The sequence below is a fragment of the Glycine max genome, chromosome 20 (genome assembly GCF_000004515.6).
Source record: "Glycine max cultivar Williams 82 chromosome 20, Glycine_max_v4.0, whole genome shotgun sequence".
Taxonomy (NCBI): Eukaryota; Viridiplantae; Streptophyta; class Magnoliopsida; order Fabales; family Fabaceae; genus Glycine; species Glycine max.
This window is the reverse complement of record NC_038256.2, coordinates 44,806,538-44,823,163: the sequence shown is the minus strand read 5'-3', so window position 1 is coordinate 44,823,163 and position 16,626 is coordinate 44,806,538. Positions and strand designations below refer to the sequence as shown.

At 33.8% G+C, this 16,626-nt stretch overlaps 2 protein-coding genes across 2 annotated transcripts; both read right to left on the bottom strand.

Moving 5' to 3' along the window:
* Positions 1-1,871: 1,871 nt before the first annotated feature.
* Positions 1,872-8,053, bottom strand: LOC100789179 (AT-hook motif nuclear-localized protein 6). Its single transcript, XM_003555482.5, has 5 exons — positions 7,105-8,053; positions 5,282-5,349; positions 3,990-4,121; positions 2,779-2,940; positions 1,872-2,490 (listed from the first exon to the last, which is right to left on the bottom strand). The coding sequence occupies exons 1-5, from the start codon at positions 7,439-7,441 to the stop codon at positions 2,197-2,199; spliced, it is 993 nt and encodes a 330-aa protein (XP_003555530.1). The 5' UTR covers positions 7,442-8,053; the 3' UTR covers positions 1,872-2,196.
* Positions 8,054-10,622: 2,569 nt separating this feature from the next.
* Positions 10,623-16,057, bottom strand: LOC100788643 (65-kDa microtubule-associated protein 3). Its single transcript, XM_006606335.3, has 13 exons — positions 15,854-16,057; positions 15,035-15,122; positions 14,706-14,912; positions 14,201-14,446; positions 13,874-14,083; positions 13,624-13,779; positions 13,370-13,529; positions 13,137-13,288; positions 12,944-13,031; positions 12,455-12,528; positions 12,248-12,322; positions 11,786-12,062; positions 10,623-11,397 (listed from the first exon to the last, which is right to left on the bottom strand). Exons 2-13 carry the CDS (start codon positions 15,104-15,106, stop codon positions 10,931-10,933), a joined length of 2,184 nt encoding a protein of 727 aa, XP_006606398.1. The 5' UTR covers positions 15,107-15,122; positions 15,854-16,057; the 3' UTR covers positions 10,623-10,930.
* Between the last annotated feature and the right edge of the window lie 569 nt (positions 16,058-16,626).

Sequence of the window (16,626 nt, the reverse complement as noted above, 5' to 3'; positions counted from 1 at the left end):
TTGATTATTAATTTAATAGAATAAAAGCCCCACGTACAGTTGGATGAAACATCCCACGTACATTTATACATCAACCGCTACACAAAAGCATATTGTACTGTTCTTTTCTGATAGCATTCACCCATCAGCATTCACCTTAAAATTTGCTACAAAAAAGAAGGTTCTGTCCACGTTTGCATCTATCCAAACAACACTTTAAATAGACCTAAAATCCTCTACTCGCGTCTAACTCTAGCAAACCCCCCTCTCCTTGCCTTTCCATATTCCATAGCCATGTTAGATTCTGTGATTGAGTACATCACTCAAGCAGCCTCTAGCTATGCTTTTATTTTCTGCTTCTGCAATTTGATCATAGTCATCATCCTAGTGGACTTGAAGCCTAAGCTTAGTTTTGATCAAGAGAGTGAAGAAATCCCTTTGTCCATGCCCACAAACATAGGTATACAAGAAGCAAATTCCAAGAGTTTAGCCAACAAAAACACATTTTCTCCACAAGCAATAGAAGTGTCACAACATGCCAAGGAAGAAGTCGTGGTGGACAAAGTTGAAAATGAAGGTAGTGATAATTGCAATTGCAACAGTACTGAGGAAGATGATGATGAGCTGAAGAGAAGAGTGGAAGAGTTTATAGAGAGAGTTAATGAAGGATGGAAAGCAGAACATTTGAGCACATCAAGTCTGCTGTGGGGTGAGAATAAGGAACTTTTGGAGTAGAATTTTGATCTATATGTCAGTTTGTTTGGCTGTTCCCCTCAACGTTTGTTGTGATTCGAGACTGATTTTTATGTTCTGTTCTATCATTGAAGAAAATGTCTAAGAAACAATGCTTACTGAATGAGTTCTAACTGAAAATTACTCTTTCTTTTGTGTTTGGGAAATACCTTGCTCAAACACTAGAATTAAGAGTGATTTGGTGATATGTATATTCACACGCATTAAAATATTTTTATACTATCATTCAATCATAAATTATATGACAAATTTTTTTAACTTTTATAGTAATTACTGTAAAAAAAATTATTCGGTGATTTTTATTCGGAAGTTAATTCTAGCTAACAGTCACATGGATAAGAGGAAAGAGTGATGTCTAGCAGCACGCTACGAAGCAGCATATGTAGAAATCCCCTTTTCATCTGACTTTCAAATTTTATTATTAAGAAATAGTTTCATGGTATTCCTTTCCTTTTTCCACTCATACTTGATGTTTGGTATTGGGTATTAACAAAGAAAAAGAAGTTGAGAGGTGTAGAGCATCAAGATTTTGCAAGAAATGCACCGAAATTTTTGCACATTTGCTCCTACTATGATGCAATAAATTTAGATATGCTTCGGACAAGTTAAAGTGGTAGTGAAAATATAATTTTGAACGGACTGATACAAAAGTTAGTTTGGCTGTTGGAGAGACAATACATTCTTTCAAGTTTCAACATCTTAACTGAAAGATGTTGTGTTTAAGGGCTTAAGGCAAAAAAAATGATAAAAACAACTCATTATTTGAACATTACAGCAGTTGTATGACAAGATAATATATAAAAGATGGAGATCATAAAAGCTCCAATTATCTTTTGCATGGCTAAAATTTGAATAATAAAATCAGAATTTATATACACCCTCAAATGCCATTCTGCATCAATCCCAATTTTCTTGAACTAAAAAATAAGCAGAATCTCATGTTTTTTTTTACATGATCAAAATCACAACTATATGACAAAATAATTCATTTAAAAATAAATTTCATGCTATTGGACTATCTATTAATTCCCGTTTGAGCAAAGAATCGTAGTACCAAAAGGTAAGCCTAGGAGGCTGATATGCAATTTCTTTAACAAATAGTAAAGGTTACAGTTCAGAAACACTCACATACAATCACATTTATAACATACATATCCATATAGAATATAAATAAGGGAGAAAATGGCACAACATATATCCTATATCTAATTGATACAACAATGAGTAAACAATACTACAGATACATCTGGAGAAATGACACGTGGAAAACCTAACAAACAGATTTGCCAACTAACACCTAGTACCAACCAAAGAGTGCAACTGTTGAGTCAAAACCATCGTGTGACACTCATCTGACCATCAGAGTTGTCTTTGTAAGTTAATTGTCAGCTGTCAGTCAAGCATGAGTGAGAGCCTAAATGAGGTTGACTCTGCATAACATCAAATAATTCACAGGGAATATGTTTAGCATGCAGCCTCAGCATTTGATTGGCTTAGGTTAGACTCCTTTTCAGGCAAAGGATCTTTGTCATCAGCAGATGAGTTCCTAGAGTCTTGAACATTGTTAAAAGAAGCAATATTCTCTTCTTGAAAAGCAGCAGGGGTCATAATAGGCTTTACTCCACCAAAACTTACTTTTATTTCCTCACTAGTGATAAGATTAACAGGTGAAGGGCTAATAGTTGATACATGCTCCACCCTTTGCTTTTTGGTTTTATGCTCCAACTGGTGACCAGGAAGAAAACTGGCCACCACAACCTGATGCAAAAGATAGTGAGATAAGTGCCTACTGAAATGTCCATCATTCACATATTTTGTAGTTCACTACTTGGCTTTTGTTTCTATTCCTACATTTCCAGGGTAGTTGACATAGCATAATAACAAATTCATAATAGTTCCTATCCAAAAGCATTGGTCATAAAACCAATAAAACAAATTAAAACTAGCTCTATGATAATGGGAAAATTTTGAACCAGCATTTGCACTGATTTAATATTGCTGTTTCCTTACAAAGGTTATTAAATTAACAATTTCATAAGGCTCTACCTGCACTGGACCAGCAGCTACCAACAAACCAGCAAGTCCGCCCCCCATTACTCGACCATCTGGACCAGCCAAAGAGACACTCATCCCACCAGATCTACTTCTTGTAACTCCATTCTCAGTTGGCATAAAGGAACCAGACAAGGAAAGAATCTCAAACAGTCCCTGTAAAAACAAAAATTAAGTATGTGTATATTTAATATTCATTTCAGCCATCACTCAAATGAAATTGGAAGATATCTGTAATATCAGTTTGATATCAGTGAATTGATGGCAGAGGATGAGTTATCATTGTTGAGGAAGTTAGTGATTTAGCCATGTGTCAAATCTCTGATTTCAAAAGCAATGTAAATTTTATCTTGAAACCATATATAATTAATAAACATGCAAAGCCACATTAGTTGTCAAAGCACCAGTTAAGCATGAAAACATAAAAGTAATTGTGTGCTTGGTTATAAGTTAGCATGTTTTGGGGGATTGAAGAGTGAATGTCTGGGATATGCTGATGCAAAAACAAACACACTATAAGAGATTATTTCAGATTCTTCATAAGATGCCAAACACTACATTAATAGCATTGAGCTATGAGGTAAACAACAAAAGCCTTGCCCCACTTGATGAAGTCAGCTACACAGATCACACATATACACAACACTATTTGGTTCAGTTAAAGCCCAGATCTTCAGAAGTCAGGAATATATAAAAACAAACAGCAACTCAAATATAGAATGTGTAAATGAGAAGCAAGAGCAGTTATAATAGTCCATGTACAGGTGTCACTTCAAAATTAGTTAAACAAGATAATCATGGCAATCAATTAGCTGACAACCCAAGTATAATAACATCTGCAGTTACAGATAATTTTAAAAGAGAAGCTTAATCACATAATAAAGGTCATTATACCAGTACACTAGCCAAAATCAGATCTAAAGAAAATGTTTAGCCAGCCAAACCCTGATTCTTTAATTTATTTAACAATCTGCCTTTGATGCATCCATTTCCAGTTAATATCATCTTTCTAAAGTGGAAAAGGCATTTAAATAAAAATTAACATGAGATATCTAATATAAATCATACAATGCCAAATAGACAGCTGCATGCAAAACACATGCACTAGTGACTAGTGTTATGTATTATGCAGTTGACTTAATGTAGAGAAACAAATAACTGAACCTATTTTTCTTCTTGTGCTGATGACATAAGATGGGACTCACCTCATACGTTAAAGTACCCCCACAAGAAGACGGTTGACGAAGAGTAACATTTGAAATTGTCCCAGTTGCTGAGAGAATGCATATAGCACGTGATCCTTGTTGAGAGAAGGTCATAATTTTCATAGTGACATCCTGAGATAAGGCCATAAGAAAATCACAAATACAAGTAAGCACACTGCACAACAATAATGAAATTAAAAAACAAACATGTATAGTCAATATAATAATGACATACACAATCACAAGATATGATCCATACAACTTAGTCATATCACTGTTGCATATTGTAAAATAACTCTACAACACCATAATAAAGTTAACATAATGACGATTGTATTCATAATTTACGGATTAATAATACATCTTATAGTTGTAACTTAGAGTTTCCATTAGAAATGAAAAAATTCATAACTTATTTCATTTGTTTTTCCGTTACTTCCTCCAACCAAATAAAGCCAATTCGGTAACTAACAATTATTACTTAAATCAAATAATTTAATCTAATTGATATCTTAATTCCTTATAATTAGTACTAAGCAGGCAAATGATTTAATCATAAGGAATAAGGACCAAATATGAACATTACTGAAGGAATGAGCAATGAACACACATTAAGTAGAGAAACGAATGGGGAGTTTGGACAATAAACATACATCTAAGAATTTAATTTGGCCTAGTGAGGTGAAAATTACCCCCCACTTATTACTTTGTTCATATCACTAGTCGATGTAGGATTTCCAACACCCCTCCTCATGCTGAAAACTGAACATATCGAACATGAAGTTTGCATAACTAGACATCTTTAAGTGGTCTAAGAACTGCCCTATTGCGGGTGGCCTAATAGGCCTAAAACGGCTTATGAGATGAGGGGTGCCCCCACTTACGAGGTCTAATTCATCCAGATATTATCTAGGATAGACTATGATATTATCTTAGAAATTTGGTTTTGGTCTAATTCATCCTCACAAAACCAGCTTATGAGGTGAGGTATGCCCCCCAACTTATATACACTACTTTGGCCATATCACTAGTCAATATGGGATCTCCAACAATACAAAAAACAAAATATTACATTTTAGAGATGAGATAATTTGGTGTTTTTTCTGTTTTCATGAAAAAAAAATTATGAAAATGGCATTAAAGTCAGTGTAATCAAAATTAATGGCCTTTGCATTCCCGATATAAAAATAAACAAATTTTCTAAACTAAAACTATTTTTTTTTAGTTCTGGATTAAAACTATAATCTTATTAAACTTCAGCATATGGACCTAAAAGGAAATGAGCAGAATACCTCGCCAGCATTTACTGTGAGCACATGTGGTGTGAAATTGGCACCAACTGAGTATGCTATTCCCTCAACTATAAAATGCATATGTGGAAAGATAAGTAGGATAAAAAGAAACAAAGAAATTGCAATAATCAGTTCATCATATAAAAGCAATTCATGAAGTTAAAGAAAATAATTATTAAAATAACAAAATAAATTTGGGGGAATAAACTATGTTGACCAAGAGGCTCTAACGAATAAAGCATTTTATACACTGTAGCCAGAACCAGAAGATGCATTCAACAAGCCACATTTATGTCTTAACTTCACCTCTTTCATATATTAATTGGACAACAAAGTCAACCGCACAAGTCAAAACATTACATGACAGAGAATTAACCACACAGTCAAGTCTAGAGCATCTGCCCTTCTATGTGTTGTTCATGAAATTCTAAACCTTTTTTATGCCATAATATGATAGAAACCAGAAATCAGAAACCAACACCCGTCCAGCCCCACACAAGATACCCTATAACCCTGGTTCCAAACTTGAAACTCTATTGCACTAATCAAATACATTAAGTCATGTTCACAGCCAAGCTACATGTTGCATTTCTAACATCTTAAACAAAACAATTCAATGTTCACATGTCCCATTGTCATGATGTGGACATGAATCCAGCACAAAGGGGTATGTTTGGATGTCAGCAGAGAAAAAAAAACTAAAAATAACAAAAGAAAAAAGGAAGAGAATTAATGATTAATTTTCCTTCCCTTTGATTCAATGTTTAAAATACCCAAAATTGGAAGAACATTTTACTGTTCAAAAAACTGAATAAAGGAGAGTTTAAAATTATCTAATCAAAATCCAACATTTCCTAACTTTTTCTTTTAATTAAACTTCCACACATGGAAAGGTCCACCAAAAAAATCTTCAGTAATCCTCCCTGTCCAAACACTAGACTAGGAGACCACAAATCTCTTGCATGAACTTTAAAAATCATTTCATTGCATTTCAATGGATCCTATCATTCTCAGAAGCCATTCACGTCCTTTAATGAATAAGTTCCACGTTTTGAAAATATTTCCAACCAAAATTCCTATTATGAAACCCAGTTTTCAAATCATGCCAATATTCAACAAGTCAGTTAGAAGCTGCTAAAAATAATTATTTGTGTTGACTTTAGACTAGTTCAAGTGTGGCACATCAGCTAACAAACACTATTAGGCTCAACCTACTAAATAAGACGGTCCCTTTATTAACTCTCAACAGTTTCCATGGTCAGATAATGCAATCCTCTTCCCCTCATAATGGAATATAAAGAGTACCATATGCTACCCTAAAACAAAAACCAACCTCACTGTCAACCACAAATATCCCCATCCACCTCACAATTTGTATTTAGATCTGAAAAGGAATCAGAGCTTAGGGTCCACTCATACCCCCCACCCCACCCCCTATATAAACTCTCTCACAAAAGCAAAAACCAAATCCAAAAAGTTCACTGCAGACTAAAACACAGATCATTGCAAATAACTCACTATCCAAAACCCAAATGATTTACCCCAAATCAATTAGCACCCAAAGATTGAAAAAAGAAAAAACATTTATGATACTCCTCCATTAAAGAGCTAAATGACAAGAGCCACCAGGTTAGAACTTGGAAGGATTCACTCATTTATTACAACTCCAATATCTCAAGAAAACAGTAAATGTAACAGTAAAAATAAAACCTTAGCAACAGATGTAACAGTAAAACCTACAAAGATTAAAAACATAAGATTAAAGGCATCAATTCAAACTTTCAAAGTCTTTAATTTAAAAGATCAAAGAACTATATAATAACCTGGTCCAGGGCTTTCAACCTCAAACTTAAACGATGACTTCTTGATAGATTCAACAGGCCTCCCTCTACCACTCTTCCAAGCAGAGAACTCGCCGGTCAACGGAATCGACGAAGAAATCGGCATCGGCGAAAGCGCTGTCACCGCCCCCAACGCCGGCTTCCCATCCGGCCCATACTTCCTCGGCCTCCCTCTCTTCTTCTTCCCCTCCGTCGCCGGCGCCGGCGCCGGCACGGTGGCCCTTGAAAAGTCCAAGTTGTTCTCAATTCTAGGAGCCACATGGAAGCTCTCTGGGGCCTCATCACCCACCACAACACCAAAATTCTCTCTTCCCTCCATTTTTATGCAAATCAAAGAAAAAAAACTAAGATACCCCAAAACCTCAAAACTTCACTTAAACCCTATCCATTGAAGATTCGGGCTCTTCCACACCCAATCACCCAAAAAAATCACAAAAAAATTGAATTTTTTTAAAGGGGGTAAATACTAACTTTATTTAAGAGGAAACAGATTTGGGTGCAGAAAAAATTTATAATCTTACAGGAAACTTTAAAAACACAATTTTTTTTGTCTAAAATGGTGAAAAGATGAAACCCAGAAATGAAATTGGAGCAGTTTGAGCTTGGCCACCGAGAAAATCGCAGTGCTGTGAGCTCAAATCTGCACCATTGCAGAGAACACAGAAAGCTTCGAAATTAACACAAAATTTTGAGAAAAAAATTATAGAATTAACAGAGAAAAATACAAACTCCGGTTCATAAATTCTCCAGAGTGGTATGTGAATTTAGGGTTTTCCAGGAAAAGGTGGAGTAAATAAATAAAGTTGATAAAAAAAAATTGGAAAATTAAATAAATGTTAAAATAAAGTAATTAAATATTGGGAATTTAATTATGAATTAATATTTTAATTATAAAATTGAAAGTATAAAATTTGGTTAAGAAATTGGCTCACGTCCGTCTTGGAAATTTAATAAAGGGGATTTAATAAATGACTGTGAATGCAGATACTTAATTTGAATGCATTAAAAAAATAAGTAACATTTTTTAAAAGGAAAGAAATTGGCTTTTTTATATAAAACCGGCATTTATTTATTTAATGCTTTTCTTTAAAAAATAAATATTCAAAGCTGTAAAGCTAAGATAGGAGCCATTACATTTTCCCAACTACTGACAAGTTCTTTGTCTTTTCAATTAAATTAAATTAAAGTTGACCAAGAAACTCAAATTGATGAACTTAAAAGAAAAAAAATATATGAAATTTGAAATGCCCTCTTGGTTTGGAAAATCTACTGCAAATGCCACTGTAAACAAACGCATGCTCTCTGCTTCTTCTTTTTTCCGCTTTCCCCTCCTCATTTACAGCTTCTGTTGACCAAAAGGACTGTTTCCTAAATTCTACTTTTCCCTCTAAAAGACAGACAATATTATGTTTTATAGAAAATTTTGTAGAGTTTGGTAAGCCAAGATATAATTTTTAAAATTTATTAGTACAGAATGATGCTCTGCGCTTTGTATCTTCTGAATTCTATTGTTTTTATTTTTTATTTTTCACATATTTTCTTTTTTGAGACAATCTTATTTGAAGAACACATTAAATATAGACACTTGTTCTTACGATAAAAATTCCATATATTCCGTTGCCGTTGGTCTGAATTCTATTTATGGGTAATGTATTTTAAGGCTACTGTACTGATATCATGGACCCGTTACAGTATGTCAGGTTTTTCAAACTCAGCTCAGCTGCTACATGAATGTACTGGTATGTAGGCATATATGTGACCCACATTTTTCTCGTTACTTAATTGTTATGAAAGTAATTTTAAGCAAGCAACTTGTTTTATGATCTAGTGTATTTATGAATTACTTTATTTTATGTCAATATATCAGTAATTAAAACCTTGTAAAAGAAATAAAAAAAATAAGGTTAAATACATTTCTACACCTTTGAAATTGAAATATGTCAAAATTCAATTTTAGTATCTCAAGTTTAAAAACGTTTTAATTTGATTTCTTATTTTTTAAAACATGTCATATGTGATCTCTTTTGTTGAGACAGTTAACTTGAATGAGCAGAAATGACATGTCATCTATTATTATGTGTGGCAAAAGATGTTAAATGGATCCTAAAATGATCTAATGGTTTTAGATTTTTTTTGTAAAAAAAAGACTAAAATCAAATATTTACATATTTAGAAGGATTAAATTAAATTTGTACATATATAAAAGACTAAATGTATAGTTTCTTGTAATCATAATAATTAGGGATTTTGATTTTTTTTTAAAACTCAAAGTATCTCTATAATTTTTTATTAATTTTGATCAATTATGAGATTAATTTTCACTTTAAGAATAGACAAATGTGAAGAATATTAGTTAAAAAAACTTAAAGTAAAAATATTTGTATCAAAAGACAGAAAATTATGCTATTTATGATTTTTCCATGTTTTTCTATTATTTATATAATAAATATATATTTTTTAATTCCTTAATCAATATTTTAAAGACATTAATTAACAAAACCTTCAAGAATAAGTCACATTTGCAATTTGATTATTGAAAGTAAATCCATTCTACGATAAATTTAATAATAGTGTAATAAATTGACATTATATAGTCATATATTTTATCATATGTTAATGCAAAAGGGTTAGTCTCTAACAATATTTGATTTGTTGTTATCATATGTGTTCATCAACTATTTAAGAGTCATTCTTTATGCAAATTTAGAAATTATAGATGAATTTTGTTGCCCACTTTTTTATGTTTTGTTTTTATCCAATATCTGGCATGTGTTTGTACACCTTAGTCCTTACTTATAGCAACATCATCATCATTGTTCTTACCCTTTGTCTATGACAAATTTTAGAATATTGATCGAATAATGCATGACTAAGAATGTTTCTAATCACTCGTTTCCAACCTCTGAAAATCCACGAAACTCCCAGCAATAAGGGAATGAGGAATATTCTGTCAAAGTTAATGGTTTGTAAATGAACCACTAACCTCGGGGACTTGATTAAAAAAAATGAAAAGGATAAAGGACCCAATTACAAATATTTATAATCGAGGGACTTAATTAAAAATTGAGTAAAAGATATAGGAGTATTTTTACCTAAATCAGTTGACAAATTTTATGTATGTGCGAATCACTATGTATCGATTCATTGCTCCTCAAACCTATGTATGTGCGAATTTTATGTCCACATATAAAAAAAAATCAATAATTTTAAAGAGTGTTCTAATATGATCACTTTGACAAATGTTAGTTAGTAGCTTTCAAGGCCACAAATAAAGAGCCCGTGAAAAATGAATATGTTCGATGGCATTATAATCAACATTGATTGAAGTCAATAATAATAATTTCGATGATACAAGTCGAGAAAGTGGCATGACAACAGAAAAAGCTAGAGAATGATTTAAGTTAACTTGTATGGGACACATCTTGCCAAACGCCTTATATGACCTCCACTTGTCAATCAAGGCTCCCAATGAAATTTTAATCACCGGAAGAGAATTACAATAAGGCAAGTAAATGCTAAAATCTAATGATGATATATTTTGAATTCAAAATATTAATAATGATCCATCTCCATAAAAGTAGATATCCAATACACCAAGGCCATTTTAGATGAAACAATCGGAAAGTAATGAAGAAAACTAAATGGCGTTAGACCCCAAAATCTATCACCATTAGTAAGGTTGTTCCACATCTTAGTCTACCCTCCACTTCTCCAAATGTACACAATCAGAAAGCCAATTACAATTGACTTATGATTATCCATCACAGGTAACTACAAGAAGTAAAATGAAACATCAAAGGAAAAAAAATCACGCTAACATATAGTAACTGAGCCTTTTTTCCTCGAATGAATATTCAACCTCCTGAACCAAGTCATTATTTCCATAAGGAACTGATATGGGAGTTGAATTCAAGCTTACGTTCTTCAAAATTGAAGAAGGAACTGGAGTCATGGCCATATTCATTGGAACTGATACTGTCGAAGGGGTAGCTGGGGCAGGAATATTTGGAGTCCTATTCTCTTCATCTACCACAGTAGGAACTGTCTTGGAGGGAGTAGTAAATGGCCCATTGTTAAGCGACACTGTTCTCTGCAACTTCTCATTCTGTTTACTCAGTTCATCTGTAGCATTTGCCACATTAGCTTTTGAAGATACACTGTTAGAAGAGATGGGAGAAAAAGGTTGTCGTATCAGAGGAGATTCTATGATTTGAGTCCCAGCACCAAATGAGTGCTTTTTAACAGGAGCGCCAGCAATATCCAGCCCTCTTCTAGCTGCTCAAACATAGGGAAAACCAAAAAAGTAAGAGTTCTAAATGTGTCCATGTACAAGAGAAATGAGAATGTGTATCTATGGATTTCACATCATGCGGCATGTATGTGTTGTAACTTAAAGTGAAGCACATAAACATCAAAAGGGAAAAAGAGCTGTGCCAAATAGACCAGCAAGAAATCATGGGAAAATCTACCAGCTGTGATGTGGCTTCGAATAATCTGTAGGAACATTTTTCTACTAAAACAAAGGAATACATAGAGGTATCCGAATTTGAGGCAGCTTTTTTGGGACAAGTTGGATATAAGTATGAGGCTGGTTAAGTTTTTAATGAACTCTGACGGAGATATCTGTAACTAACCCCCCTATAGTCGAGTTTAAAGAAACTACCTGCTGATAAACCTGAAATGCCATCATCCAGGTAATTTAGATGCTCAATTTGGTGCACTTTATCAACCTTTCTCATGGCACGTGAGTGAGTAGATTTTGAATCCGGTTTAGGAGTTTGAAGCATTGCTCCTCCCAGAGAGACTCTTCTACTAGCTGCACCTCCTCCGGTCGACATCCTAGGTCCCTTTTTAACACTTTGGGGCTTTGAAGGGCTTGGTTTTGACCCATATAGTGCCTCCTGTTCAGCTATCATTTGTCCCTGGAGTTTCTTCAGATCCTGAAACAAAAAAGTAACATCTGAATAACAAGTTTTAGATAATAACATTAAACGTCTATTTCTTGAATGATACAAGGTCAAAAAAATGTTGCTTGGATTCCAAAACTCAGTTAGAGACAATATTAAAGGTTTTATAACTGGAAAATTTCTGAGATGCATATTTAAGTGCAATTAGAGGGCCTTACCCGCTGCCTACGACGTTCTTGTTCTTTCTCTTGCCGTAATATATTGTATTCTTCAACCATAGAAAGTAGACGAATCTAGAAAGTCACACAGAAAGAATCACTTTGAAGCAGATTTGCTTGAACAACCAAATAAAAGGCACTAACATTCAATCCACTCCCCACCCCAAAAACTCGTTATGAAACTAGCTTCTTGAAAAAAGTACTTACACCATCATATGTGAACTCAATGCCTTTTTCCTTCTCCCATGAAATAGTTTTTGAAGTCAGACCATCTACCATTGCTATATACAAAAAAAAGAGAGACCGTTTTAAAATTATACACGAACACTGATGCAGGAAAAGAAGTTTCATCCAACAAACAGAATCAGATGGCTCAGTAGAGGAATGAAGTTGAAAGATGAATGTAGTGTAGGAGCAAGACTTGAAAAAAACAATACCAACCAAAAAAATAACTAAACTAGCATTCATTACTACATAATTGCTTTTGGAACTCGCAAGCAAAGTCAGAAATATAAAGAAGCATCACTTCACATCCAAATTTGCACCTTTGATGAAGCTCCGCATAAATTGTAATCAGTAATCCACTATAATGCTGGTTTGTGATTCAGTTTGATGTTATTATAACATTTAGCCATAACGGTAAAGGTCTCATAACAAATAACAAATTAATGACAAATATAGCTAACTATTATATACCTGGAATTTTGTTAACCAAGGCACGAGCTTTCTCAGCTCGCTTGAGAGTAAGATGAGCACCTCTCCCAGCATTGTAGCGATTATCATCCTGGAGGATAAACAAAACAAAACACACAGTTAAATTGTCAAAATGTAGCCAAGATTAAAAAGTGAGTCAAAATGGCAATGTTGAAGTAGGTTACAAATTACTAACCCTGTTGTACTCCTCAAGCCAAGACTCTTCATCGCACGCTGCCAACCATTTCTCAACCTTTTCAAGTATCTCTTTTCTGCCCAAAGCTTCCTCTTTGACTTGGGAAATCTGAAGTTCAATTTGTTCAAGCACGAAAGCAGGGTCCACAGATCCTGCATCAAAAAGGAAGAGGCAGACTTTTAAGTTTACATAAGAAATAATTGCAATCGACTTGCTAGAAAGCAGAAAGCTACCAGATTCTATGGCCTCAACAGCAGATTCCACTGCATTATCTATTTCTGGGATCAAATGAGTCTTTCGACAAATCTCCTCCAGTTCTGTTCTTTTCTTTAATACAAGCTCTTTCATCTTGCTTGATTTTAACGCTTCTAACCTAGCTACTTCCACCTCAACCTGCATGGCATTATTACTTTTACATGAATTGTGAACTATAAAAAGTCAAGAAATATAGTCCCTCCCAATTATACTCAAGCAACGTATAACTCACCAAATTGATGAAGTCCACGGACAAGGTGTTTGGTTCAGTTACTTCATGTTCTGAAGCAGCTATATTACATGTAACATTCTGAAACATCTGTTGCTCTTCAATAGGGGTATCCATCAAGTTCCAGAGCTCCAACATTGTAGTCGCAAGATCTTGGAGCTACCAAACCATAAGTTATTACAACTATCACCAGAGAGAAAAAAAACACAAAATTCTGAATACAAATGACAATTAATTCTAAATCAATCTTTACCTTCTGCATTCTCTGTAATTTAACTTCCCGCAGTTCTTGTATAGCAACAGCTAATTGCTGAATGGTATCATTACTTACACTCTTAGATCCTTTTGAGTCCACTAAACTGGGATGAATTCCATTAATTGTCTGCTTAAAGTCAAAACCAAGCACTAAACAAAGAGAATTTAATGTACACAGGTGCTCCTGGACCTGCTTTAAGCGACTACTCTGCATGAAGAGAAGATAGAAGCATACTTACTAATAGTAACAAGGAAGGAACACAACAAGTGATGATCCAAGTTGATGGAACAGTTAAAAGAACTTAAGTATAAGTAGATAATTGACCTTCTCAATCTGAAGTGCATGTAGCTGCCTGTGCAATTCTTCAAGTTTTCTCAAGGATAAATCAGTTTCATCTTCGACAGCAGGAATATACTCTCTAGGACCATATATTTCAATTGAAATGCTTTGAATCTGCTCTTGAATTTCTATAAATTGATTTCTACGCTCAATTTTCCTTTTTTGCATCTCCTCCAACTGTGGAAGAATTCTTGCATGTTCTTCCTTCAGGCTTCCAGCATTTTGATCAGTCTAGAAAAACGAAAAGAGACAGAGTGTAAAAATCCTATTAGCAGTCTAACTGGATAACAAATTATCTATACAGAAAAAAAAAATCAAGAAAATAGCAAATAATTAGTCTTTTAAGCTATATATAGGGAGGTAATACACTTAAGGATGCATTTTACCACTTTAAAAAATTTAGGCACTTGTTCCACCCCATTCAGATAAATACGCAGACACGCCCTAAAACAACAGCAAGACAGTTATAACAGTTCTTAAAATATCTAACCTGTCGAATATGCACTGGTCTCTCTCCCATTGATGAACAAATGGCTGCAAGTTCTGCCTCACAATCAGCAATTGCCTGCCTTAATTGAGCTCTAGACCGATTTGCCAGATCTACCTTCCTTCTGTATACTTCTAGACACTCTTGTTCAAGCTCAAACAGCATTCTATCTCTGTCAGACTCAGACTCCCCTACTTCATCCCATATTATCTAATAAATGAGTTGAAGCAAACAATGAGAAATTCTCACAGCTTTACGGAATATTCCTCAATCCGCCTGCTGGTGGGGAAAGGGTGGTAGGAAAGACAATTGCAGCAAAACTTAATATATACCTGAAGTTCATAGAGAAGTGTTCCACAAGTTGTTTCCGATTGCACAAGGGGATCATTTTGAGGTTTGGACATTTTGGGGCTCTTGTATCTGCCAGAGACATTCTCGTTAAAATTCAGAAAGACCAATTTCAAAAAAAAACTATAATTCCAATTTGATTATATATTTATGTATCAACATGTCATAGCAAAATACTTGCAACAGAAAAAACATTTGTTTACAAATCAAAGAAGCCTCCATTCAAGCGGTACCAATTTAGAAAAGGATTCTGACTTTTGATTGAGGGCCAAAAGCAAATTTTGTAGCCACAAAGCCTCTACAGTTACTCTTCAGTAAACAGACGCCTCTGAAACCTAAAATCTACCACACCTTAATCACAAGGATAAACCCAGTGAATGGCTCGGCAAAGCAGCTTAAGAGAAACACTACATGAGTGACTTTCCCCTGCTACTGCTGAAGTAGTACGTCAATTTTCTCAAACCCATCGTCTCTAAATAGAAACAACTAAACAAAATAATAATCGAACCCATAATAATCGAATCAGAACTCAAATTCGAAAAGGAGGGAAGAGTATAAAGCTTTGTTGCATGAATCTGATTCAGAGAAACGCTACATGGATCTCAGCTGGAAAGAAAGTGTGAAAGCAGCTACATAATTCAAAAATCAAAAAGAGCGAGAAACGAAGCAAGAAACAGAGTAACCGATTTGACAACGGCATATAGACTGAATTGAACGCATCTCGATTTAGAAAGAGGTTTCAATTTCCCACATTAGGGATTTGAGTGGTTTTCAGTTTCATAGGAATATGAGTTTTCACTGACCTGAACAACGCAAGGGATCTGTGGATCGCTTCGTGTTGGGAATGATTTTCTGTCGTCGTCGCGGTTGAGAAGAGGAACGAGTTGATTTTGTGGAGAGAATGAAGAAAGTGAGAGTTTTCGGTTTGAAATGAGAGTTTGAATTGTAGAGAGAGAATGTAGCCGTTTTCAGGAAAGGGACCGTTGAAGAGCGCTCGTCGTGGATTTGATTTCGATTTGGATTTATTGTTCTCCATCTGCCTTTAAATAAAATAAATAAATAATTTTTTTTGTTCTTTCTTTGTTTGGGGCTTCGGATTCTTAAAAAAAAAAGATAAAGATTTTAGTTAATAGCATGATGAGAGAGAAACTCGTAAGATTTCGACTTTGGATTTAACACTACTAGTTTAGAGTATCTTATCAAAATGGGTATTAAATTCATTTTTTATAATTTATATGAGTAATTTTGTATATTATTTCACATGTTTCAGAAAATTATTATTATTATTGAAAGTATTATTTTAGGTATGATTCATTTTACTTTAATGATATCTTACATATTCCAAAAAAGATATAATAATGCAAAATTTTCATCCACTTACATATGTATATAATAAATAAATAAAAATATTATTTAATAAAAATATATTGAATATATATTTTCAAATCAATCAATTAATATATTTATCATATTAATTAATTTAAGATTTAATGAAATCACTAAATCAATTTAATAAAATAAATATAAAATTTACATTAATTAATTAACAGGCGACAACAGAAGACTTTTGCACAAT

Bases quoted from the DNA above. Each gene is read 5' to 3' on its own strand.
- LOC100788643 (XM_006606335.3), bottom strand. From the start codon at position 15,106: ATGTCCAAACCTCAAAATGATCCCCTTGTGCAATCGGAAACAACTTGT. The intron at 13,780-13,873 runs GTAAAGATTGAT...ATGGTTTGGTAG, and splicing joins AATTACAGAGAATGCAGAAG to CTCCAAGATCTTGCGACTAC. The intron at 11,398-11,785 runs GTAGTTTCTTTA...ATGTTTGAGCAG, and splicing joins CATTTCAGGTTTATCAGCAG to CTAGAAGAGGGCTGGATATT.
- LOC100789179 (XM_003555482.5), bottom strand. From the start codon at position 7,441: ATGGAGGGAAGAGAGAATTTTGGTGTTGTGGTGGGTGATGAGGCCCCA. The intron at 4,122-5,281 runs GTATTCTGCTCA...GCCTTATCTCAG, and splicing joins TCACAGTAAATGCTGGCGAG to GATGTCACTATGAAAATTAT. The intron at 2,941-3,989 runs GTGAGTCCCATC...TTGTTTTTACAG, and splicing joins GGGGTACTTTAACGTATGAG to GGACTGTTTGAGATTCTTTC.